Source organism: Diorhabda sublineata, chromosome 1 (genome assembly GCF_026230105.1).
Source record: "Diorhabda sublineata isolate icDioSubl1.1 chromosome 1, icDioSubl1.1, whole genome shotgun sequence".
Lineage (NCBI taxonomy): Eukaryota > Metazoa > Arthropoda > Insecta > Coleoptera > Chrysomelidae > Diorhabda > Diorhabda sublineata.
The window spans coordinates 9,757,575-9,785,402 of NC_079474.1; the positions used below are offsets into that span (position 1 = coordinate 9,757,575).

At 32.1% G+C, this 27,828-nt stretch overlaps 1 protein-coding gene across 1 annotated transcript; it reads left to right on the forward strand.

The window, feature by feature from the left end:
• Window positions 1-1,278: 1,278 nt before the first annotated feature.
• LOC130445174 (uncharacterized) lies at window positions 1,279-27,582 on the forward strand. Its single transcript, XM_056780717.1, has 4 exons — window positions 1,279-5,818; window positions 24,595-24,856; window positions 25,593-25,750; window positions 26,831-27,582. Exons 1-4 carry the CDS (start codon window positions 5,806-5,808, stop codon window positions 27,301-27,303), a joined length of 906 nt encoding a protein of 301 aa, XP_056636695.1. The 5' UTR covers window positions 1,279-5,805; the 3' UTR covers window positions 27,304-27,582.
• Window positions 27,583-27,828: the final 246 nt, after the last annotated feature.

Below are 27,828 nucleotides of genomic sequence, written 5' to 3' on the forward strand. Positions count from 1 at the left end.
CCCGGAATCCATTGTAGGGTAGTTTTATTTTTCTTGCCACGCTCGTTTAATGTTTCTAGGTAATCCCAAACGAGTTTGGATTTTATGATATTCAAAAATGCTTGGTACGCTGGTGTCCCAGGGTTGGTCATTATCTAGGAACGGTTTCCTTGATAATTCCGTTTCTGAACATTCTAAGTGATGTTTTCTCTGCTATGCTTTCCAGTACTATGTGAAAAGGTGAGAGATTTAGAATCATTTCTAGTGCAGCTGTTTCATTACTCCAGTTGTACATAAACAAGCCAGTCTTTGTACCTTTGAAAGATTGTTTTTCAGACTAGTTCTAGTAACCCAAACCACTGCCCCATATGTGATGATTGGTCTCACAATTGCCATGTACATCCACCGTAGGATCTCTGAGGTAAAACCCTATTTCCTTTCTGCAAAGTTTCTGCACACCATCAGGGCTTTTGTGGCTTTCGTGATTATCTCTTTTTAATGTTCGTTCCAGAGAAATTTATTGTCTAATATGAGTCCCAGATATTTTCTCTCTGTTTTTCACTCGATTACTTGCTCGTCTAGCTTAATTGACCTGAGGATTCCTAATGAAGAAAATTAGGTTGGTCTTGTTCGGAATGACGTTTAGCCCTACCGTTAGACTCCACCTTTTTGTATAGTTGAGTCCTCTTTGAACTATGCCACAGAGTGTATTCTCAAAGCATCCTATTGCGTAGATGACTATGTCATCTGCATATCCTTGACAGAATATGCCGAGCTTCGTCAACCCGCACAAGAATTCGTCTACTATTAAGCTCCATATAAGTTGGGGCGCGACTCCCACTTGGGTCTTTCCCTACTTTTATTTCTACTGTTCTAGTAGATGGTCGTTCTGCTATCCATATGGAGGTTGTCATATCTACTCCTTTCGCATCTATTGCTCTTAGAAGACACATATTACGTTTTCTTTGTTCGTCAGAGCGTTCTGAATTTCAGTTATCAATTGTACAATGCAGTCTCAGTTTGCCTATTTGCTATGCGAATTGACATGGATGGAGAGGTTTCCATTTCAGAATCGCTGTTCTAATGTAATTGTCGACAGCTTTTTCCATCGTTATGAATTGAAACGAGGTGAGGCTAATTGGTCTGAAGTATTTGAAATGTGTGTTGTCCTTTTTCCCTACTATTGGTATTAATGTTGCTTTGGCCCTTCTCCATGACTCTGGTATGTAACCCAGCTCTAGGCTGCTTCTACTGAGGCGGATCAAGTGTGGCAAGATATCCTCCTGTCCCCTTTGGAGGAGGAGGAGGGCTGGAAAAATTCCGTCCACTCCTGGCGACTTGAACGGTTGAAAGATGTTCACTGCTGCATACTTGCTTTGCAATTGCAATAGTTTCTTTCATAGTTTTGCTATGTTCGGTCCTAGTGTGTACTTAGGCTGGATTGCCACTTTCCGGAAAGTAAGTCTTCAGGAAGAGCTGTACTTTGTCCTATTCACTCTTCGTGAAACTGCCATCCAGTTTCCTCGCCCGTCGTCAATACTCTGTGAAGTCTTGAAGTTTCCATTAATTTCGACGCTTATATTTTGAAGGCCGTAACCCATGAGAAAATCCAAATACTCTTAACACCGTTATTCATACTCTGATTGAGTATATGATTAATTTGGAAATGATTTGATAAAGTTATTTATACTATTGCCAGAAGGTCTATTATCCCACAATAATGAATGAATCAATTGGATAAATATGTAACACATACTATGGAAATGAATAAATGTTTATTAATAAATAAGAATTACTCATATCATAAAAATCATATATTTATGCTAATTAAAATAGAATAAGTGTATAAATAAATAATTAGTGTATTTCAACAATATACGTATTTATGAAGACAAGTACAGATGCATCCTCTGTTTTTAAAAAATATAAACTTTGCATACTACAATTTCTTTGTACTGATCGTACATTTTCAGTTTCTTGAAAAATGTTCTTTTAAATATTCACTTGTAATTCCATGTGAAATAATAGGCGAAGTTAGTAAGATTATTCGATGGGAAACAAGAAATAGTCTGATTTTCTGTTTGATTTTAATCATGGGACAAGCAAAGTAGAAAAAGTTGGTTTCAACTGGAAGGTAGATGACGTCGATGAGGATGGCATCGGTTGCAGGTCGCATAAAGATGACGATGACGGTGACGGCAACGGCAACGGTTTTAAGTCATTTGTAGTACAGATAATTTTATTTGATATTTTTCTTTTCTGATTCTCGGAGTCGTCCAAATAGCACTCGGCGACAGTAGAGTAGTAGACTTCCAGCCACCGAGGCGCTTTAGGTTGTTATTTCTTCGTCGGAGTCTGCTAGGAACGTTGCCGAAGAACGTCTGAAACTGTGTCCTGTATAACGTTCCGGATTATGCGGCAATCTCTGCTGGCATCTTACCAAAAGTGTTTACGCCAACGCATTGAACTGAGCATTTTCCATTCTTATAATGAATAAAAAATCGGTGGTATGGAGTGGTAGGTGGTCGTAAATCTGCGTACTTTCTGTACAGCGTTAAGTTAAAACAAATGATCTTGACGAATTAATTGTGGAATCAGAAATTTTCACAATAATTAAGTTGCCTTTATCTTGAATGTCGTCAACAGTGATATTTACACGCTCGGATCTGCGGAGAGCGCCGGCCAGTGCAAAAATGGTACTCATTTTAACCATCAGGTATACCTCATCGGTAACTAGCTGAATCCTGGATATATCTTCTTTGGTAAAAACTTGCGCGTTCTTTGCTCGAAAACCAATATTTTTTTGTTTAAGAAACGACGTTAGCTTATGGAAGTTTCCTATATCCAAATTTTGTTTTATTTTTACTAAACTTTTTACCATCGAATAGCGGAGCCATAATGTATTAGATTTCAAAACCTTACCTAGGTTTGAAAAATACGCCAGAAATACCTCTTCCTTATAAGTTTTGGCCCCTTTCTGCTTATACCATGTAACAAAATGGTCGTATATTAATATTGTTGTATCGGATTCGGTTTAATGTGGTTTAATTTAGAAAAAGATGTACTTATTCGGTCACTTCCAAGACGTTTTGGACAACTTTGATGTTTTAGTAACAATTACACGTCTGGGTTGTCATAGCAACTGATATCAAACCCGGATGGTTTGATGGTTGTTTTGTGACACCCCTTTGAAGAATGTACAAAATACATATACAAAATATCTTAATTATTTTATATTTTCAAAAAATTAAAAATGCTACAAAAAGCTAGAAAAGGTTTAAATTTTATTTGATGGACTATTTCGTAAATATTTATTTACCTGTAGTAATAATAGTTACAACCTCCGAAGTAAAAAACTATCTAATAAGGTCAAAATTTGCATAATTTCACTTTTCCGCTCTAGTGCAGGAAAGTAAAATTATGCGTGCGGGTAAGTGGGTTAAAACGCACGGTCGTAGAAAAAAGAAATTTCCTATTTATTTCCTCTTTACAATACATCCCGTTTTCCATAAATATGGCAGAAGTAAAGGAAAAAAAAATGATAATATTTGTTCTGTTATTTGTTTCAAAGTGAATATCCGATCTACCATTGATTTGTTGCATTTAAATTCTGCTTACTTGCACCGTTTAATGTGTTGTCTATCTCCTATAATTAAGTTAATGAAATGAAAATTTTATTAGAAAATTCATCTAAACAAACACAGTAGGTTGAAATTTGTAATAATAATAATAAAGTAAAAACATTTTCATTGCCACCGTTAGTTATATTATCCTACACTATTATTATTATTTACTATTTACAGGTATGTATTATTAATTATTAATCATTATTATTAGAAAATTTGTAAACATTGTAAATGTATGTATTAACATCTATTTATAGACATGTATTTCGATTGGTATAAACCTTGGTATTGGAACATTTTGGTCAAGTTGTTTTAGGAATGACGCGATTTATAATATAACTTCTCCCTCTTATATTCACCAACATTTTCAACAGGCCAGGATTCAAGTACACTGCAAAGATTACTAAAAACTCGTTTTCAGGGACCGAAATAGACGGTCTCAGTAAGAATAATATTTAAATTATTAAAAATTTATTATTTAATGTGCCTAGTGAATTTTTCCTTATGGATTTTATATTTCTTTTAATGAAAACAAATTATCACCTCAATCCTCAATTATTTAATATAAGTAATTTTCAACATTGTTATGCTTTTATACCTATTTTTACATTGTACTTTAGCCATAAATCAAAACTGGTAGTAATTGCTGAGTAGATAGAACTGGAGCTAGGGAGATATTGAGGTTTGCAGCTCTAAAAACAGTCTTAAATTAATTATTTAGTTTTCGTTTCCGAATTGCTGCAAATCACAATATATTCCTAGACTGTTAAATATTTTTTCAATATCAATATCAAAATAAGAATTGAATCAAAATTTGTTTTAACAAGAAATATTAATATTTCCTCAATTTTTAAATCTCAAATACGTAGCAGTCATCAATTAAATTATTTGTAGTTGTATAAGGATTTACAAATTAGAGGTATAGATTTTACTTAAATTATTTATTATTATTACTTTGTTATCCTTCATAGCTATAAATAATAAAAGAAACTAGTTTTAGATCAGAAGAGACCTAAAATCAAGTACTATATACAAATCAAAAGGTCTAAGAAATAAGAAATTCAGGAAATACAAAATACAAAAAAAAATATTTACCATTAATAGATTATGCAAAGCTGGGCCGTAGGTCCTTACAGATGACGTTGAATTTTAAAAGAACGTGTTTTCTTAAAATCTGAAAGATATGAATTGATTACAGTAAGATTATTTGTATCAGTTTTTTTAATACACGTATTAATACAATTTGTTTTTGTAATTCTTTATGTTGTTAATAATTTTGCAGTGAATTTACTGTCACTTTTGTGAGATGTAATTGTAATTTAGCTTCATCAATGAAGATATGATGGTTATGAGTTCTCATTAACATGTTTGTACGGTATTTTTAGCTTTTTTCTATGAAATATTTGATTAGATATTTAAAGGATTCTATTTTTCAACAGTTTGATAGAATTAATCTTTATGTTACGCGGGCGATCTGAATGATGATTAATATATCTTCCAGAACTTATTTGTCTACGTTGTTTCCGTTTTTATAGTAGCAAGAAATGTGTAGATTGCTCATTTTTCCCTGATTCTATATTAAATTTTTCATGAGGATAAAATCCATTGTAGTAAAATCGTATATTATCAGTTCCATCATATGGAAGGGATAAAATTATATCATCCACATACTTTTTAATGGAAAATGCCTTGAAGGGTGAAATAGATATGATAAAGTTTATAATATAATCCATTATATAATCTACTAGTATACGGAATATTGATTTTTACGAATCTCATTTTGGACATGCTCATTTTTCACTGGAAATCAATATTTAACTTTTCTATTCATTCATTCATATATTATAAAACGAGTAATTGTATTGATTGCACTTCATTTTCATATACTAAATATATAAGGAAACTATTTCGTATTTTCAAGATTCCAATTTTATAGGTATTATCAAAATATATAATAGGAAAGTTTGAGTCCCTATCCTTGAATTCAATATTTTAACTACTGAAACATCTTTCCTCTGCTGATTCATCAAGCGATATTAAAACATTCTCAAGCCGGATCTGTCCAAAGGACGCGCACACTCCTGTAATTTATAGAAACTTTTAGCTCTGGGTGTCCACGTATTCTATTCAGAAGTTCAGTTTGAAATTCCAACGTCGAGTGTGGTCTTCCTTTTAGTGAATTTTATTAAAAACTTTCATCATGAGTGTTATTCGTAAGTACTGCAATATTAATTAATTAATAATAAAGTTTTTATAGGCTGTACTGATAAATATTTTAGATATCATACTTTGACATTTGTTGAAACTAAATAGAAATAAGTAGACCGGCAAAAGATTTGCATTTTTGCATGTGAATATTTCTTAGTTTTAAATGGTGTCATTCCTCATTATGAATATAATAATAAGGTCAACTTTTTTTCATAAACCTATTACTGACCTCTTAAAAAAGTTAAATTTATTAGAAATATTCAGTAGACATTTTAGCTATTTCAATAGTTTAGATAGATATTCTATTTTGTTTTTCTAAAATTAACGTTTGATGTTACGGTTTTAAATTATTCAAATAATGAACAAATCCTTCAAATCAATTAAGACAATTTTGATATTTTTTGTAATTTGTCACGTGAAACGATAGTTATAAAAATTATGTTGCCTTGAATATCACAACCAATAGCTGATTTCTAATAATAGAAAGAATTCAAAAAATAAGTATTAATAGTCGGGTTCAATGTCTAATGTAACTTAAACCTTATGAATTAGATATGTAAAGTCGTATAGGGTATGTTTTAATGAAGTGTTACCAACACGCTAACACTATCTTTTCCTTGGATAATTGTCTCCGTTTACATTATGTCAACACATGAGGAATAAAACAGTCTCGTGTGCAGTAGATACAACAGCGTTTATAAACTTAATGAAACGTTATACAGCTCTAAGTTTAGAAACCATAAGGATGAATTTCATAATCATTTGATCACTTTTATATTGATATAAAAGGTGACTGCAAGAACTAATTAGACGTTTTAGATAAACTTGACATACTTAGCAAATGAAAAATTGGTATTTAGAATTTGAATAGATATAAAATATTTAGTGTCTTACTATTTCCGGTTTGAAACGACTAATAAAAACTGCACTATTCAAGATAATTTTTTATTTATAAAATGTTCTGATCAGAAAATTCTCCAAGTTAGCGGTGGTGCCTTTTTTAAAGTGCTTCTAATTGAAAACAATTTTTTATTGTATCTTCAAATAAACAACTTTTAAATAGTAGTATCAGAATGGCTTTCGGTCTTATAACCGTTTTTAGCACAGCTGCCACCAAAAAATATAGGGCTCGAGAAAAACATATAAATCGATTAAGTAGAACCGGAGTTACGGGTGTCTTTTCATAAGATACAGGGTGCGGCAGCATAACTTCCTTTTTTCAAAAGTTAATAAAACTTATTGTATGAATCAGAAAATTTTTATTCGTTTTTTATAATACAGGCACATACATAAAGTTTTGTTTTACTGAGTTTTGAAGATCAAATCAGTTAGGTGACGTCCCCCATTCTCCATACACTGAGTAAACCGATTTCTGGCGTTTGTCATGACTCTTGCCAGCATAGCAGGCGTTATGTTGGCAATTTCTTCCTGGATGTTCGACTTCAAATCTTGTAGGGTCCTTGGACGGTTCACATACACACGGGATTTTAAAAAACCCCATAGGAAATAATCACAAGGGGTCAAATCGGGAGAGCGGGCTGGCCACTCCAAATCGCCCCTAATTGAGATAAGGCGCTCTGGGAAGTGTTCCCTCAAAACAGCCATCGATGTTCTTGAAGTGTGTGCCGTTGCTCCGTCTTGTTGGAACCAAGTGTCCCCTAAGTCCAACTCATCTAGCCGTGGGAAAAAAAATTCCTGTAACGTGTTTACATACCGGTGCGAATTCACTGTCACTGTGACTTCATTTTTCTCAAAGAACCAGGGACCAATAATTCCACGTGAGTAAATTGCACACCACACTGTGACTTTAGGTGAATGCAAAGGCCGTTGATGCAATTGTCGAGGATTGGTATCAGCCCAGTAGCGCATGTTTTGTTTGTTTACGGATCCACACAAATGAAAATGGGCTTCATCACTAAAAAAAACAATAGCGTCCTCAGGAACGACTTCCAGAAAAACCTCACACGCGTTCCTCCGAGAATTGAAGTCACGTTCAGAAAGTTCCTGCACAATTGCCATCTTGTATGGATGAAAATGAAGATCATCATGAAGTATTCTCCTCACAGAACGATCGGAAAGTCCAAGGGCAGACGCATGTTTGCGCGCAGAACGCCGTGGTGATCGCAACACTGAAGTTCTAACTAACTCAATGTTCTCCGGTGATCTAATGGGCCGAGGGACTCCAGTTCTTCGTCTTGTCACACTTGCAGTTTGTCTGAACGTAGTGACCCACGTAACAATTGATTTCCGGTCCGGGACAGGGGCCAAGGGGGCTAAATTAAAGCGATTCCGAAAGGCGCGCTAGGTTGCGATCACAGAACATCCGCTCGAAAAGTAAACCTCAACGGCAAACGCACGCTCCTCACTGTTCCAACGCATGATGGCGACTGAACTGTGCCGGGACAAAACTTTATAGTCCCCCCTCTCGAACGAGACCACTAGCACTCCGTTACGACATCTACCGACTAAATGGCGAACTTTTTAAAAAAGGAAGTTATGCTGCCGCACCCTGTACATCTCACCTTCTTCCTCCTCATATTGATTAGATGGACTAAAGCTTGCAATATCAAATATTAGCAGCATTTTTTCAAGTATGCAATAATTATTTTTGTTTTGTTCCTCAAATTTATTAAAATTAACTTTTATATTTTGTTTCTCGTAGCTGTACAATAACTAATTATTGATATATGATCTAGAGCCATTATTATTGACATATACGGTACAGATAATTACTAATTTTCATTTATTTCGGTCATTCAATTATACTAAGTCTTCGGGTTTCCACTTGATGAGTTGTTTCTAAATTAGACCCATTGTCTATGTATGTTCGGCTTCCATCGTGGATCTCCCAGTATCCTATCTTCGCCAGATATCCATTTCTGTCATACCGATGCCATATCTGTTCTTAATTTCAACCACCTCTGAACTATACATAATACATAATATGATAAACAACGTTCAAATCAGTTTTATTCAATGAACATTTACCTACCTTTGGAATTCCTATGCATGCGATTTTTGTGGGTTTTATTGAACAGCATAAATTTATAAAACAGAAACCGCTTTGTTAGAAGAATTAAGATTGCGAATAGTAGGGACGTGAATTTAATTACCTACCCCTAAAATACTTCGAAAAGTCGACGAAAATGTTTTACGGTATCCTAACTTCTAATTTAGTTAATATTTGTTTTATTACAATCAATGATCATATTGTTTTTGCAAAATTTTGAACATACTTTTGATGTAAAAGTAAAAATGATTATCATTGTTGCCTTTTTCAAAGATGGCACTCCACGTATTAAGACTTTCGTTGCTCGGGCAACTAGAGCAACGACGAGGCTGATTTTCTCACCAGATTGGCAAACCCACCAATGTGCCCATAACTCATTCTTGGTGTAGCCAAAAGTGCTGCTATAAACACTTGATATGAGACAATCTAAGGCTTGCCTCATATCAAGCTTTACCTAAATTGATGTGGAATTTAACTGGTGACTGGCCTGTTGACATCCAAGACACCATCTACAAACTATAATAGGGGCATTAAATTCTGTGCAGAGAATTGATTTCGTCTTAATATTGTCATCCCAAACTTCTGGATTCGATAAATTAACACATTACTCAATTATTCCGGGAAGTAAAAGCCTTTCAAAGGACACCGCCCTTTAAGTGAGGCACGTCGGGGCTATCACAAGGCCTATGCGCCCCATCTTCCTGATCACCCATAATTCAACAAAAAACTATGGTATTTTTTGCAAAAATGGTGTAAATATCGCAGAACATTATTGATAGCATAGTATATGCAATATATAAAAGTAAGGGCAAGAGAAGTAAAATGGGAGAGAGCAATAAATATGCCCTTGTCTATTTCATGCCAATTTTTACACATATTTGAAATTTAATTATCAAAAAAACAATACACCGATGTTGTTTAAAATATATTTGATCCAGCCGTATTTCGATACATTTAAATATTTTTAATTGATTTTATGAAAATAATTATACCAATCATTATACCAATCATTCATTTATATAAGCACAAATGTATTGTGCTGAAATACAACCGTTTATTTTGTGACAACGGGCTTCCTCGTTTCTGTACAAAAGAAGTGTACCGGATTTACCATTATTGATCACACTCCCTTATTTGATCCTTTTCAACAATATTTTATGTAAGATATTCACCCAGTAGTTTAGTGAACACATCTGCATCTGTTTTATTTTGTCGTCACTAACTAAACAGAAATAATTAATTTTCGCAAGTGACTAAATAGATAAATATAATGTGAGATGATCAAATAAATAGATCAAATTAATTTTGGGAAGTAAAAAATGAAATATATACTATTAATCATTCTGTTTTAAGATGTTTTAGGTAAAAACTGGTTAAATAGCTTAAATGAATAATTTGATTTATTAAAAATTGAAGAAAACTAATTAAAGACTATTTATTAAGAATTCAAATGAATATATAACATAAGGACTTTTCAAAAACTATAACCCGGGTTCAGGTAGACAACTTTTCAGCTGATTGCAGATCCTAACCCAGAATAAGATTCAGATAACAGTTTCCGCCAATCGTTTTAATTTTTCGGTGGAAATTACAAATTATAAATATGATCTACAAAAACTTTCGATCTTCATCACAATTACATTCATCAATATTGCATCTATCTGGAAAAAAAAATGTGGCAAAGTTATTGGCCGCATTCTTTGCACGTATATTTGGTCAATTTCGTTTCCTTCTAACAAGGCCAGCAACGCCTCCTTGTTGTTAATTCCGCAACTGATGAGTAGCTGCTAGGATGAATAAATTCACGATGGCGAATTCTTATTTTTAACTTGGTTTTACATGATGTACTGCACCACCGAGCTTCATTTTGAGAACCTTGTTAAAAAGTACATATATTTGTTTATAAGTATGTGAAATAAACATTTCAATATTTATCTGTTTATCTACTAAAAAATACATTAATCATTACAAAAAGCGATAGGAATTCTAAAAGCAGTTCCTTTTAATAACCTGCCTTTATTAGTAGATAATTCTTGTCTGGGGCTTTGTTTAAAAATCTCTGTAATCAGTCTGGTGTCTTGTTTGAGTTTTAGGGAACACGATTATCTGGTCTTTTATTCAAAATTAAACCTAATATTTGATGTTAGTAGATTTTTTTACACAGCTGGTGTACTTCACGCCATTTATATCCGGTCAAATTAGACTAAAAAAATAGAAGTGAAGGTACAAAAATTCACACGTAGCTCAAAATTGGTACGATTGTTCAATATAAATAAAATTTTAAAAAATTCTCATGGATGCAACATATGGAAAAAAATTTACTGGGGTTTAAAGGTCACAAAAACATTGTGAAAGGTAAATTTAACATAAAACTAGTTTAGGCAAAAATTAAAGATCATATAATTGTTTATAAAAAATGTCCAAATATTTTTTCCGCAGAACTACCGATTCAAAAATTTATTGTTATAGTTGCAAAAAATCATGTTTTGCAGTTTTTCCGGCGCAGATAGGAGTAACATTTGCACTGATTCTAATGTATTGTCGACCAACTTCCAACCCAATTTTTTTGGTTCTAGATTATAATCAAGCTTCACTTGAACTTTTAAAAAGTAACGCGGCGATTCAGTAACTTTGTAGAATTTGTGAAATTGCTACGAGATTTATTGTAACCAAAGTTACATCATTTTGAGCGTTACAACCATAGATGTAATCCAACATTGGATGTAATAAGTTTTTTTTTTCTTAAAACTCGACTCTATGTGAATGAATCAAGAACATTAGTAAATTTTTTGATGAAATCTCTTATTGTCGCAGCTTTTAGCCGTCCTGAATTCCCGTCGGCAGTCAAGCTGATACTATTCTTCTCATGTTTGCGAATGCGTACAAATATTTAATGACTGCTCGATACTCATTTTTACTTACTTACAATACAACTTTCAAACAGAAACTAAGCGTCCAACATGACTGAACTTTAGTGATCCTCATCTCTCAATGAATGCTCAAACATCATCAGAATGAGTTTGTACACTTTTCAAACGACCCTCGTATATAATTTTGAAATTAAGTAAGTTAAGAGAAACAAGATATTTTTTAAAGCAGTAGAACGAATTGTTTTTCATTTTTCTGAAAACTTTCATTTGGCAGTGCGTAACATATTCAAATATGTTATATTTGTACTTTTGATATTAATTATTAATATATATATATATATATATATATATATATATATATATATATATATATATATATATATATATATATATATATATGATTTTTATCATTTTTATGACGTCAAACATCTTTACAAAACGGAAGTGAGTAATCGAGTTTAAAGCTTAGAAAACATCAAATATTTAAATGTGGACATTTCGTTAGTGCTTATAAATGATGATTTAATCACCAAATTATAAAATCATATCCTACAAATAGAGTTGATGTTCATATAACGCATTGAGTGAACACCATAAACCTACTTCTAACGATTTACAGTAATAATTACTCACCTATACAGGGTATTATACAAAATACGTCATAATGTATTTTTATCTATTTTTCTCCTCAGTGACTCTTTTAGACATCGGTCTTGATACTCTTAGAAAACTTGTTCAGAGTTTAGAACATACAAATGATATAGAATTTCTGTATTAAACCATTAATTGATACTACTAGTATCAGTACAGTGCAGATTGCTAACTTTTACGAGGTATGATATAAAATACGGATAGTTATTTTATTAAAAACTAAGAAAAAAGGTAGAATTAAATTTGAATTAATCTCCTTCAATGTACCACGTAAAAGCATTTCTGGAAAATATCTATCGGAATGATTCTATTTACCCTGTCGTCGCCTTCTACCCCGACGGACGGACCAAAAATAAATAAATGAAAATTAATAATACAACATCTATGTTTTATACGTTTTATTGTTTCAAATTTAAATTTTAATCATATTAGAAAACATTAAAACAGAATGGTAAGGAATACAAATTATTACGTGACACTCAACACGAATTGAAAGTTGGTTTGAATTTTTGTATAACACAAGCACGACACTTCTCTTCGGAATTTCGTAACGGTGTTTTTGACACCGAAACCATACTATGTATGAACTATTTTCGAACTAAACTTCGGACGTATATTTGACTGTTAAATAAAAGCGGATGATTTAATATATACAAAAAAGATCCGGAAATCCGGCAATGAAAAACATAATATTGTTGATCTAAATTCATTGTATTGTCACTGATTTAACAAATGCTGCGAATTTTTTAATCTCTTCTATCAATCGAAAACAGGTTTAATCATGATAACTTAACTCTACTAAAATTTATAATGTCTAATCAAGGAATAACAAGGGAATACGATAGTTGTTAAGTTTCTTGAGTTCATTATATGAAGAAAATGTACCAGTGACTACCAAGAAAAATGAAAATGTCACCATAGTGAACTGTGAGAATATTGTTGCTAGATACATAAAAATTTCTTATTTTCGCTAAAAACTAAATATAAATACTACATTAATTGATTTTCATTAATAATAGATAGAAAAATAAGCCAAACTTTTTAAAAAAGAATCTAAAAAATTGGATGTACTGTGGAATTTGAAGTAGTTACATACATTATTAAATTCGTTGAATTTATATTAATGATGATAATGGTCACGCCCATGCCTCGACCTCCAAGATCATTTGAGCATTTCAATCTGTTATATTACGAGAATGGTGTAACACAAACATCTATTTTTAGAACTGTTGTCATAGAATTATTTACGTGTCATGTGACCTTTTCAATTTGGTCGGAATAATACTTTATGTTCATGATATCAATGTGGAATTTTAATTTTTAATTCTAGTTGAATAAAATAGTGTTTTGAGAAAAATTAAGGTGTTGAATTCATGAATTACCACAATTCACAGGTTCAAATCCATAATGTAATTACAATGTTTCAAGAAATACTTTAGATGTTCATCAAACTGAATACAAAGCATATTCTGAATAATTAAAATGGTACCATGTATTTTTTTAATCAGTACGGTGAAAACAGGATTGTTCGGCTATTAATTATACCATTTCGCTATTATCTACCTACCAATCGCCATGAAGTTACCCATAATTACTAAATTTACATTCTGAGGATAACCTCAACTTTAACATTTTACCATTTGAGTTCGATTGCACTAATATGAGTCCCCAATAAAACATCAACTGTGTTGGTTGGTTCGCGGAAGAAGCATATCGAAGCAAATGATTGCTTGTTTCTTTGGCATAGAGCTTCCGTAAAGCGGTGAATTCAGAATAGTACACAACCATTTGTTTGCTAGAAATCACTTGAGAGGTTCTGAAAACATCATAGAAAAGGATAACAATTTTTCGTGGAGATAATTCAGCTCTCATACAACTACTCAAATAATTGAACCTTAAACCTGACAGAAAGCCGAGTTAATGTGCCATCCACCATACTGATTTGGCATCGATAACTTTTCGTTTTCTCAAACGAAGTGCTCATAAATTAGTAGAAATTCAAGGAAATTAAATTCAGTTTCGATCATTGTTTTTCAATGTTAGGTCAGAAATACAAATAGCAACCTACGTAGTTTCACATCTTCAAATAATAATTATTAAATATTTTAATCAAATTAAACGTCATAGTATATATTTAGCTATATTATTTCATACACAATAGTGGTGAGGTTATCAAATTTCGGACCAAAATTAACTAAGTCATTCGATATATAAGATGTGTCGTTTAAATCATTATCGACAATAATATTCGTCATTAAGGTTCCATTTCACTCTTTTTCTAATTATTTACAAGCTACTATTCGTGTTGTTTTATCTTTCAACTCGTCACAATCTTCTAACTCTTAGCTATAGTACTACTATGCCATCCACTGTCTCTTTCTCATCTTGTATCTGCATCTGCTAACGCAGACGTAGACTTGTTTATTTACACGGGACAATTCCAAATATATTCCTTCCCTTTGATGTGCGTGTGCAACGCACATTCCTATAGCTTAAGATTTAAGATTACGAATCCCTAAATGCAATAATAAATCTTTCTACGATTATCTACTTTACTCTGACGAACGGTAACCACCTTAACTCAACCCCTTTCTCCAATATCAATAATGCTCATATTAATTAATTCTTGATTTCGACAATCTACAAAGAATCTCAAAATGGGAATCATTTAAAAAAATTAATACGATACCCTAATTGATTGAAGTATTCTATGCCTAAATTTTGTTGACAAAAACACTCGACATGATTATACATAATTTTTCTTCTTATGTTGAGTGGGCCGCAAAAAATAGTCCACCTCGATATCTTAGGAGATGCTGAAATATATATTTTGATGACAGATATTTGTTGATTTATAATTTGAGTGGACGATGGACATCTTTTAACACTATTTTTAATATCTGAATAATTAATTTTGGTTATTATTTAAAAATAAGGCGTTGCGGAAGTGGAAGAGAAGAGGTTGACAAGACTAGTAACTCCTAGAATAAAAATCAAAGTGTTTGTGCATTTCCTCAAAATCTACTGAATATTAATAAATATTAGGGCTATTTTCTGTGGAAAACTCTTTATATTCCATTATCAATATTCATTAAACAGAAATTAAACATCCTGTGAATAAAACTTTATATTCAAATTGCTGATAATTTGATTTTTTAAAATATTGAAATTTCCAACTAATATAATTTAGAATATAAAAATAGAATGTTTAATGTAAACTGTTTATTTTATGGTATAATTGAAAAATACTTTTCTATATTTAAACCCGTTTCAAAAATAAAGAAATATGTTCAACATTTGTTACATTGCTACATATACATACAAGAAAATTTTAAGTGTAACCATTAATAGTCGAATCATCCTTTGGGGTGATTTTTCGAGTTGCAAATTGTACCTTATAGTGTATTTTGTCTCTAAGAGTTGATATTTTGGGTTTGCTAGAAGAAATATTTTCGTGGAAACTTAAGTTTATTAAAACTATTAAATTATTCGTTTTTTCCATTTTTTTCGAAAACCAAGCAGGATTTAAAAAAAATTTCATACGAAAGTTATTGAACGTCAATTTCAAAAAAGGAAAATGAAACGAGTTTCCACTACGGCGCGATACTAAGCTAGTGCTCTTGTTTTTTACTTTCTTATTAAAGCAATGTGCAGCATTATATAATATATATTTTTGACATCACAAATATTTAATATGTATTTAATAATTATATTTAATTCATATTTCAGTTTTTTGCAATTTTAACGACAAAATTTCGGTCAGCTTTTTGGTTTGTCAAAAAATAGATTGTATTTTTTTATGTAATTAATAGCCAAAGACGTTCGAGTTGGAAAAAGTAGTGAAAAAATAGGATTGCAACTCTTTTTTTAATTATATCAAACAATCTTAATAATAAAGTGGTTATAATTTAAATGTGGGGTCCACCCTATTTTTTGTCATAAGACATAGAAAAATCATAATTTTCAGTTTTTTTTTGCATTTTGTTTATTTTCTTGGCACACTTAAAATAAAAATGATACTTGAGTTTGAAAACTAGAATTGAAAGCATGAAGAGAATCCCAACCTAACCTAAAAAATGTTTAATAATCTGTTAAAATTAAAATTGTTCAAATTTTGCAATTCAAATCATTGGCTTTAATATGTACTTTCCGAAAAAAATAGGACATTCTTCGAAAACAAAATTTTTAAATTCAGTTTTTCTTTGAAGAATTTTGCTTCTCAAACTTAGGTCTAATTTTCCTGTCAAATGTCATGTCATGTGATTTCAGAACTAAAATATAAAACCAGGAACAAAAATCAACAATTACTTTTTGATAGAATTTGAGAAACGGTCAAAATTACCATTTTCAATATAATGTTGGACTTGATTCTCAAATAACTGCATCAAAAATCGAACCAATTAAAAAATTATGTGTTATTTAAACCAGAAGTTTTTTTAATCATTTCAAACGATATTCTCATGATATCTTAAGGTCCGGTGCGTCTCCATTGGATAAACAATGGGGAAACAAGTTTGTCAAACACGTTGATTGAAGTGCAGTTTTAACAAACATTTCTTATTTTAACAAACATTTGTTTGACAAACATTTGCGACTCGGCATGAAACATTAGTCAGTTAGGTTTTGTCGAAGAATGGGTGATTTGAACCGCCGCCGCGCCGTCGTCTGGCCTGCATTGCACCAGCTTACATTTTAATGGAAGTGCCTTGTTCTCGTCGATGGTGGCAGAGACAATTGTTTTTACGGCGTTACGAATATAGTGGTGATGATTTCCGAAATGATTTGACAGCCGGGTGTTTGTTTACAAATTTTACGAAAATTTCAAATAGGGATTTTGAATTGTTAATATTGATGATAGGACCAGCGAGTAATCAAAGTACTAATTTTCGCCAAGCAATCAGCGTTCAAGATCGTCTGGCTATAACACTCAGGTTTTTGGCTTCTGCTGACTCCTATCATTCGTTGATGTATTAATTTAAGGTATCCTAACAAAGCATTTCAAAAATTGTACCGCAATTGTAAACTGTTTGAAAGAGTACGTAAAGACACCTTCAACACCCAAAGAATAGGAGTTAGTTGCTGCGGTCTCATCTGATAGTGGCAGTGTACCTTGGCAAAAGGACTATGATTTAATATATTTATTTTCTATTAGTTAATCTCGGCGACATTATTTACACCTAAATCTTTTGCAATGTCATCTAATGCATCTCTTCTTTTGATTTTGTTTTTATAATCATCATTATTAGTGTCCCACAATAAAGGTTTATCTTCGTAAACGTTAATTAACCTTATCAAATTCTCCTGGCTCCAAAACTCATTACTCATTTTGCGGAATAATTACACACTTTTCCATTGAATATTTTCAATAAAAAAATACAAATGATAATGTTTATATCCAAAAATTATGCCGGAAAACCATTTCAAAATACACTAAAACAAGCCAAACAGGTGGTAGGGGAAGTCACTGACAAACAATGTTCGATCTAGGATGGGAACATTCTAGACAAACAAAAATGACGGCCCCTTTTCCTTCCATACATGAAATGTTTGTTAGGATAGCGTCCACATCAAAAACACCGGTGAACATTGTTTGTCAAACAAAATAGTTTGTCGAAATTTTCGACAAATGTTTGGCAAATAATGTTAATCCATTGTTTGTCCAGTGGGGACGCGGCTTAAAGAACAAAAAGAAACTTTTTTTGGATCACTAAAATGTAGTTATAATGTAATATAATAGTAATAAATCTCAACGAAAGAACGCGACGTCCAGTTTTCGGAAGCGAGTCAAAGGGAGAGAACAAGCGAGATAATCTACCACACTTAAAACAACTAATCCAGTCGCTTCAATTATGCCCTTTTTATAGTAGAAGATTCGTTTAACTGAATAAATCGAGAGTATGCCAACCTCGCTGGAGTACCTAAATAAAGGTTCATACAAAGGTTTCAGCTTATTCCGTTCCATTCGCAGGTGAAAATCCTAACGTAATTGAACTAAAACGACATCATTGATGATGTACGTCGTTATTTATACGTAAACACAATATTTATGAATCATTTTAGTCAAATTAGCACTTTTATACAATGTCTATGATTTAGTTTATTTTTAGAACAGTTACTGTATGAAAATCTTTTTGGTTTTAATCCGTAAAATTTCAAATAATATTGCTAAATGAAGAAGTCAACAGATTTCTATTGATCTCATTATAAATATAGAAGAATTTTTCCTACGACCGATGTAGTTTGTCGATAAAAATCTAATATCCCTTAGCATGTACGAAAACTAACAATTTTTCTTACGAAACCAAAATGGGAACAGGAAACAAACACTATAAAAATAATTCAAGATTGATTACTTTTAGTCACGTGATCAAATGGAGTTTATGAGTTACTATAAAATAATTTATAACCGATATAGCTATTAATATACTTATGATTATCGATTTTGTGTTAATAGTTGAAAGACTGGATGTTTTTTGTCACTAAAAATACTATTAACGACACTGACGACGAACGCCGCAGGTACGACGATTGATTGATATAAATTATATTTAGTCACGAATCGTAAATTTGAAATTATTATCTACTGAGGTTATTGCTACAAGTGCTGAACGAAAATCAAATCTTTAATAGTTTTTTCGGTGCAATTTTAATCCCCGATGCGTATCATCTTTTTTCTCAACGAATATTTCGACAATACAATATTAGTCCATTATACCATCAATATAGCGTATAATAACAGCGACAAGATATCACCAGGTTGTATCTTCCATACATCCATCAATGTTCCAGTAAGTAGAGACACATCCAAGTTGTGTGTCTGCTTCTTGTCGAGTGAATCGGCATGTCACAATTGTGAAACGTGCTGCAAGGAGCGTACGTGCATCGAGCGCACAGTCACATTCGTGAATCTAGCGCACACTTTCTGTGTCGAATCCGAAAGATCGTTCGATGAGCGCACGAAGAAGAGATGGGCAAACTGGAACTGGCACTTTTGAATAATTATTATCATTAAAACAAAACGAAAAACCATCAGGAACATCTAAGATTTTCCAAAATTAGTAAATGTTCAATATTATATAAAATATTGAACAAAAATTGATGGAGAAAATCATCTTTTCTAATGAGTGCATTTTTAGTGTTATGTTCAAAATAATTAAAATGCGTATCTTGCATTTTCCTCGATGCACCCTCCTATATAATCTTTGCGCTCGAACCACCCTATATATTTTGTATTTCTAGAAATTCTTCAGAAATACTGATTATAATAATAATAAGAATTTCGAAATGCGAAAAATATACAAGTTGATTTATTTGTAATAACAAAGTTCATCATTTTTTCGAAAAAAAGAAAGATCTGACTAAAATATAAATACCACCATAATAACGGCCGTATCACAAGACCCTTATACACAAAAATTCTCACTCACTTTATATATATTTATATACCTTAGTAATAACTTGAACTTTGTTTACTGAACTGAATGTAGAAAACACGTTACTTTGGTGAAACAATAGCCTAAATGCTGTCACCCCTAATTAGGCGAAGTATTTTCACATCAAACGGAACGAAAACCCCTCATGTACATCATAAAAATAAAATATTTTCGACAAGAAAATTGTTTCAAGTAGTGAAACTAGCAAACTGTGTTTAAATGAAAAACAGATAAAATCGGTGTTTTTATCTTTTTATTTAAAGTGTAAATATCTTCGTTTCGGAAACCGCCCGGCATATTCAGAAGTTGGGGGATGAGATCACATCTCCTATTATACGTTGTATAGTTAAAACTACAAGACAAATTACTGATAACGAAAATTGAACAGATTTTTAAAGCCTCCCGACTAATACCTAACCATCATTTTGGATATAGAGCGCAACATGCCTCCATAGAACAGAAAAATATATACAAGATGAAGAATACTAGTTGGATGCCCAGATATGATGGACTACTGAATAAAACTAGGAAACACGTCCTAAACAACAGTTTTCTTATCCTAATATCCTACCTGCAAGATAAACAGATAAGTCAAAATTCAAGATCACATCACATTTCTAGATTCAATAATGTCGGACATTCCACAGAGAAGTGCACATGGACCGATTCTCTTTATATACAAAACTAATATTATCAGAAATAATAAAGTAACTACTGCAACATATGTTGATTCTACTGTTGCGCTAACATCTCTTCATAACCCTGCCATTTCTTCCCAAATATTGCAGCTGAAAACTTGGGGATTTAGAGTGAATGAAAATAAATCTATTATGGTCACCTACACCCAACTGTGATGTTGAACAAGCATATTCTGGAGCTAACAGAAAGTAAAAAATACCTTGGAATTCATATAGACTGAAGACTAACCTGGAGAACACACATACGAGTAGTAAGAAAAAATAATTGGGTCTAAAACTCAGTTAACAGGTCGAAGATCCCATTCAACAATCAATTGCTAGTATAGAAAGTCACACTGAAACCCATCTGGAGTTATGGTATACACTACATCCAACTCGAAGATAGCGTCTAATTGTCGCTCTAAGTACAACTTATTGTTAGCCTACTAATGTCAAAATTCAAATTTTATCTGGATAATTTTCTGAGTTGATTGCTGTAATATTTTTCAATTTTAAATCATCGCTTTTCTCGTAACAGAAAAAAGTTGTGAAGTATACGCGCAACCTCAAGCTAAAATCTAGTACTTTCTTCCCTTGTATATAAATAACTATTTTTGGAAAGTTTATAAACATAGATCAATTTCAAGATTTTTTTATTATTTGTACAGAGATTTTTTATCGAATGATATTCAAAAATCAAAAAAGCATTTTTGGAATTACGGTGAGTTAGAACATGAGCAACGATTTGTAATAGTAAAAATTTCATGAAAAAAAAAAGAATTTTCATTTTAAAAAGATCGAAAATATCTCAGTTTTGAATAAACTTGAAGAAATATATGTCTAAAAACCAGAAAAGCGAGTGTTGACAACCGATTTCACTACATTTTTTCTTTCAAGTCTACCTCGTATAAACTCGTTCCGATTTCTCGGTCAAAGCGACAAACTAAGCGCTGAAGAAAAGTGGGTGATAGTCATTGTAGTGGGCACCGCAACGTCTGCGATCTCGTTAGGAGATTACGTCGTAGAAAAGAGGCCATGGAAGTAATAATATAATCGATTTGAAATCCTTGTTGTGTTACATCATCTCTATATATTCCGTGACTACGAGGCGCCAAAATACAGTGCAGTATACGATATTTTTTATACTCACAATAATAAAAACTTTTTTATACGATAGCTGATTTTTTAAGAATAACATAAAACAGCATTCTTCTTCATCCCTGTTCTTTTCACCAATTCCTCATTATTTCACAGTTTCATTAACTTTTCATGAATTTTTCCTTTTCTTGGTGTTTTGAGTTCTAACATTGTCTGATTTTGGAAGATTTACTCTGAGTTTTTTTCAAATCATTTGATTGATTTTAACAGTTCAGTAAATAAATGTTTGTATCAACTATCTGTTCAATTCGTTGACAAATCATATGGTATAAAAAAAATTGATTCTCTACTCAATAGGCTCTTTTATTAGGTTGGCTTTTCGACAGATGAATTTTTTAAATAGCACATATCTTTCGACTCCTTTTTTGCACAACCTAAAGATCCAACACAGGATAAACTTACAAGGAACCCACGGTTATCTAATTTTTTATTTGGAAATATTCAGTATAAGCCTCTTATACAAAGACTGCGGTACCTCTTGTCTGTTTTTTATTATATAAACACTGCAAATATAAAAAATAAAGCACTGTTATACTTGGACTTTCTTCGTGATGGTCAGACAAAAAAATTACATTCAACAATGAACCAACCACGATTCCTACCCGCGAGTTTTCATACCCTGCTTTATACCAAGCGAAAGGTAGTGGGAATGGTTTTGCGCAAACAATGCGCAAGGAATGAATGATGATGAGAAACATAAATTTTATTTGTAACCCGTCCAATGTCAAAAATATAACATACGCATAAATAACCAAAATTAGCATTTTTTTTCTCTCATGGAAAAGAAGTAGAGTACGAACAATATATAAAACAACAATTAACAGATGATGAATATGAGGAAGAAAAATTAATGACAGATCTAGAAGAAGCACTATAAAAAACTTGAGATGATGAGATGAGAAAAAACTTCCCAATCCCATAGAACAAGTTATTCAATTCAGATATCTGGGCATGGACATATTAAGTACCCACGACCCAGTTAAAGACCTAAGAAGCCAGATTAACAAAGCATCCGCACTATCAGGATGTCTACGAGATATCTACAAGACTTGTATCAGACCCATCATGACGTACATGCTGAGGGTAACCGAGATGAAAACACTGAGAACAATAGTGGAGAAAACAAGAAGAGACAGAGTAAGAAATACAGATGTCAAAGAGCAATCTGGGATACAAGACATTGTGAGATGGGGAAGACAACGTAAGAGGCAGTGGTACAACCATGTAAGACGGATGGACGAGAACAGACTTCCGAGAATGGTCCTAGAAAACAACCCGTCTGGCTCAAGGTCTCCCGGGAGACCACCTAAAAGGTGGAAAGATAGTTGGCAATCCACCTCTTAGGAAAAGATGCAGAGGCAGCTTCAGAATTAACAGATCGACAGATCTCCAAGAAGTAGAAGAAGAAGAAGAGTTGAAAATACATAAAATTTCTTTTACTTCTTATTTATTAGACGATTTATCAACAAAAAATATATGTATAAATAGATAACCATAAAAATAGTGGTATGAAAATAGCAGGTGAAAAAATTTGATTACTTGGGACAAAAAATCAGTGAAAAAAGAAAAAGCTGAGAGAAACTAAATAATGAATAATAATGAAACTGTTTTATGCCATGAGTAATGCCATTAACAAGAGAGTTATTACCAGGGACACAGACGAAAGTGTTAAGTTTTATTTTTATTCTTATACCTCTCTGTATGTTATCGTGGATAAATATCGAAATAGGTTTAAACACCAATATTTTACCTGTTTCAAAAATAAATTTACAATTAAAAAATACCTATTATAAAGGCAAGTTATCAACTATAATAATATATAGACCAATCTTGGACTTCGGCTGTGATTCTTTGATATTGAATAAAACAGTAAGAATAGTGGAGATGAAGTATTTGTTTGGTTTAATTCCGTTATTTTGATTTCAAACATTTAGCTAAAAATAATAATTATTATCATCTTTGCTTAAAGTTCACAGTCATATCAAATCATACTTATGATTCCAATGAGTAATTCCATTTTTCGGAATTGAAACTCTGTGTCGTCATTATTAAAAATAGCGATGCAATATATGACTAACCAATAAAGTATGCGCTCATTAATATGACAATACGTAGTCGTGTTCTTGAAATTTAACATCAAAATAACTTCTAGTACCTTACCAATTACAAGAAAAATGAAATGGTAAAATATAATGTATTGATATTTGAACAATTTGTATACATTATGATTTTATAAAAACATAAACCTCAATATTTAGTACTATTTATTAGATTTTGAGAAAATGCTGTAACAGGTCAGTTTTTGTTCTAAGGGGAAAACATGTTCATGATAAAGGGAATATACCATGTGTAGCACATCAATAGACATGCATATGGATGCGTTATTCATAATGATCGTCCATATTTTTTTTCTAATATTCACACTGTTCACAAAAAAAGTCTCAATTAATTTAATGTTAGAAAACTATATAATTAAATATGATGTGATGAATATTAACTAAATTAGAAGTATAATACATAAAATTATAAATTCCCTAATCGAAATTATGTCGAACGTTACTAAACAGCATTCATGTTCTTACTTCATCCTCTTACTTCTTCTATTGAATCGGATTCTGTTGTATAAATTTTACTTTTTAAATAACCCGATAAAAAAATCTAGTGGCGTTAAATAGGAGAAGTTTTAAGGCCATACAAAAAAACTCTCCTTCCAATCCTTTGCATAGGAAGTATTCATTCTAATATTATCTATTAACAACACCGTCTTGTTAATTATTTCGTTTATGTTTTTTTTTTCGTTTATCCTTATCTTTTTTCTTCCATTTTAGTCATAGTGATTGTTTCTGATGCATACATTGTTATGGGTCTCATTGGTTTTTGTTCGCTCGGTTTATACCTATTATTTTTTCTATTTAGTTGCTTATTATACCTAGGTATTTAATTTTTTATTCTCTATTTAAGTATATGACCATCTATTTTCAGAATTGGACACCGAGGATAGATTAGAATACAATTTCTTCCCGAACAACACTGGATTTGTACAGTTTCGTGTAAGAGCTGCCAATGATGCTCATTTGGCTCTTACTACACAGGCCGCTGAATGCGACCCAATGTATGAAATTTTTATCGGCGGCTGGGGTAACTCCAAATCAATTATTCGAAAAAATAGAACCAAACCAGATGTCGCTGAGGTACCCACGCCAGGAATTTTGAACCCAAATGAATTTCGTGGATTTTGGATCAGGTTAGTTTCAACTATATTTCATCATAGTTTCTTTATTTTCATGAATAATCCTCGGACATTTATTTATTAGAAAAATATTAGGTTTCATAGAATAAGTTGTCCAAAAACTATTTAACAGTTATTATTTCCCGCTTATTTCATTAAAAATGCGTCTTTTCATTCAATAACATCGCCTGTACAAGTTAATTCTAAGAAATTTAAATTTTTATCGACAAATGAATATCTCCATCTAATTGAAAAGAAGAATCAGTAATCTTCCATAATGCCATCTATTTTTTTTTTCGATAAATAAATTTCTTGTAATGAATCAGAGAAAGATTCAAGAAGCTTTGAGAAAACCTTTTTATTCAATAAAGTGTCTCTAAGTGCTAAAACGATCACACGGATTGAGATGAAATCTGTTGTATACAGATACAGTTGTAATAAAAAATTTAGGGTACTTTAGAAACAAAGTTTTATCAGGGTCTCTAACTCACTATTGTGAAACAAAATTTTACAGGGTTCTTTGTTAAGAGATATGATATAATACCTCATGTGCTAATGAACTAATCAAGTTATAAATTGTTTTAACACATATTAAAATACCCAAAGGTCAAAAGGCCTAAAACAACTGGAATCAATCGGGAAAAAAGTATTCTTTGTTTGGAACATGCTATTTAATGAAGGAATGGAATGCTTAGTTAGTTATTCTAATTTTTACAAATTGTAATTGAACCCTCATTGCTCATTTTTCTAGATGGCAAAACGGTAACATTGCTGTTGGAAGGGAAAATGAACAAGCACCATTCCTGTCATGGAATGACTATGCACCCATCAATATTGAATATGTAGGAGTCTGTACCGGCTGGGGAGCTAATGGCTCTTGGATAATTGAACCACCCAGAGGAGGTGGCGGTGAGTATCTAAAGTTAGTTACACATTTTAATGTTTAGACCTCTAAAAGTGTCATCACTATCTTTGAATCACTCTAAATATTTCATTCAAATTTATAGTCAGTATTAATTCCTCGTGATATGATATGGGGAGAGCTAGACATACTTTGAAGTTTAAAAACTAAAAATGTTTGTGTACATCCCCACTATACTACTTGTATTATATAGTAGCTTAACCAAGTATCGAGTAAAAAAGGTGTGGAATAAATAGACTCATTTATGTTGAAATATGACGCTTGCATTTACATATAAAACAACAGTTTTTGTATCGAAAGAATCGTATCGCCGCAAATTGGATGCATTCTATTACAAATTAAATCAGCCATTTCCATTTTATGTTATCGTTGTTAACAAAAGTAGATGGACGATCCACACGAGGCGAATTTTCGATCACTTTAAGACCTTCACTGAATGCTTTACACTACTCAAATACTTGCGTTTGCATAAAGTAGTCTTCCTAAAACACTTATGCAATGTTGTCAATGATCCCGATATGGAACTCAAACTTCATACAAATACCAAAAAGGGTTATACCAATGTCTTATTAACAAACAAATGAAAATACCTCCGTTCGTCAGTTCATTAAAATTTGAAAAAAAAAATTTTGCGGAGGTTTAAAACAATTACATATTGTCATCGTCATATTTTACAAACCACATAACCTAGAAAACGAGAGACAATCAACCTTTACTTTTGCAAGTCGAAAAGTTGATAAGTTCAATTAATTGAATTTGGTAATGTTTTTGAACCCGCTATATTCTCCAGATCTAACCCCCAGCGACTACTGGCTCTCTCAAAACTGAAAACAGTGCCCCTAAAATAAAATATCAAAGTGGAAGTAATTGCTGAAATAGAAGCTTATTTTAAGGTCAAAAAAATTTATTATCAATAACATAGGAAACTTGAAGAAGTGTTAGACTGATTAATTACTAGTTTGACTAATAGCGAAATTTGACAGAAAAGCTTTTTTTGCTTACTAGACCGGGTATTAGTTGATGTGTTTGATACTTTCAAAATATAATGTATATGTAAAATGTTACAGGCTATGGTGGAGCTCCTCAAAATTACACAGCACCTCCGACCAACTTTTCATCTGTATGCTGGGCTCCAGGTAGATCAGGTCAAATACCTCCAAGAGCTTATGCTGGTGGTGAAGATAATGGCGAACCTTTATTCGTTATCAGAGCTCAATACAATGGAGCTCTTATCCCAGGCAAACTTGTTCAAAGTCATGGTTGCGGGTACGTCCCATGGGGAGGAAATGAGAATTCCGTTCAAGAATACGAAGTTTTATGCGATTTCCCTGGACGATGGGTCGCCACATCTCGAGGAAACATCCCTCCAAATGCTCTAACAGCTGGACAAAGTGAAGATGGTGAACCATTATATGTAGGTCGTGTTGTCCATGATGGCTCCTTGACTGTCGGAAAAGTACAACCAAGTCATGGAGTATGCTACATACCATATGGGGGTCAGGAACTGTCTTTCCCCGACTATGAAATTCTGGTACAATAAATGAAAAGATGTTATTGAATCTTGAGACATGCTGCCTAGAATAACCATCCATATTTAAAAAAAATATATATATCTAATAATTAAGCGAGCGAGTTAAGCATAATATGAAAAGAAATATGGCTTCTAGAGGTGCCTTTATTATTGTTAGAGATTGTGTTTTTACTTTACTCATTTATTCAGTTACATGTTTATTTATTAAATTCTGAGTATTGAATATGATTTTATATGAATATGCACAATTGTCTTCATTTATATTGTAATACATATTTTATTGAGGTACTAAGGCATTTCATTTATTTTTCTTTTAATAAAAATAAACCATCCTTTAACCACGAAGGACAATTCGGTTTTCCAGTTATGATTTTTATTGTCATCATAATTAAGCTATTAAATTTTTGAAATTAAAACAGTGTCCAAGAGACATTCTGGGTATTAAATTAAAAGTTACTTTAATAATTATTAGTAACTCCGAGAAATTAAGGATTCTTAGTAGTGCTGGTCCTTGATTACGTTCTAATATTAAGT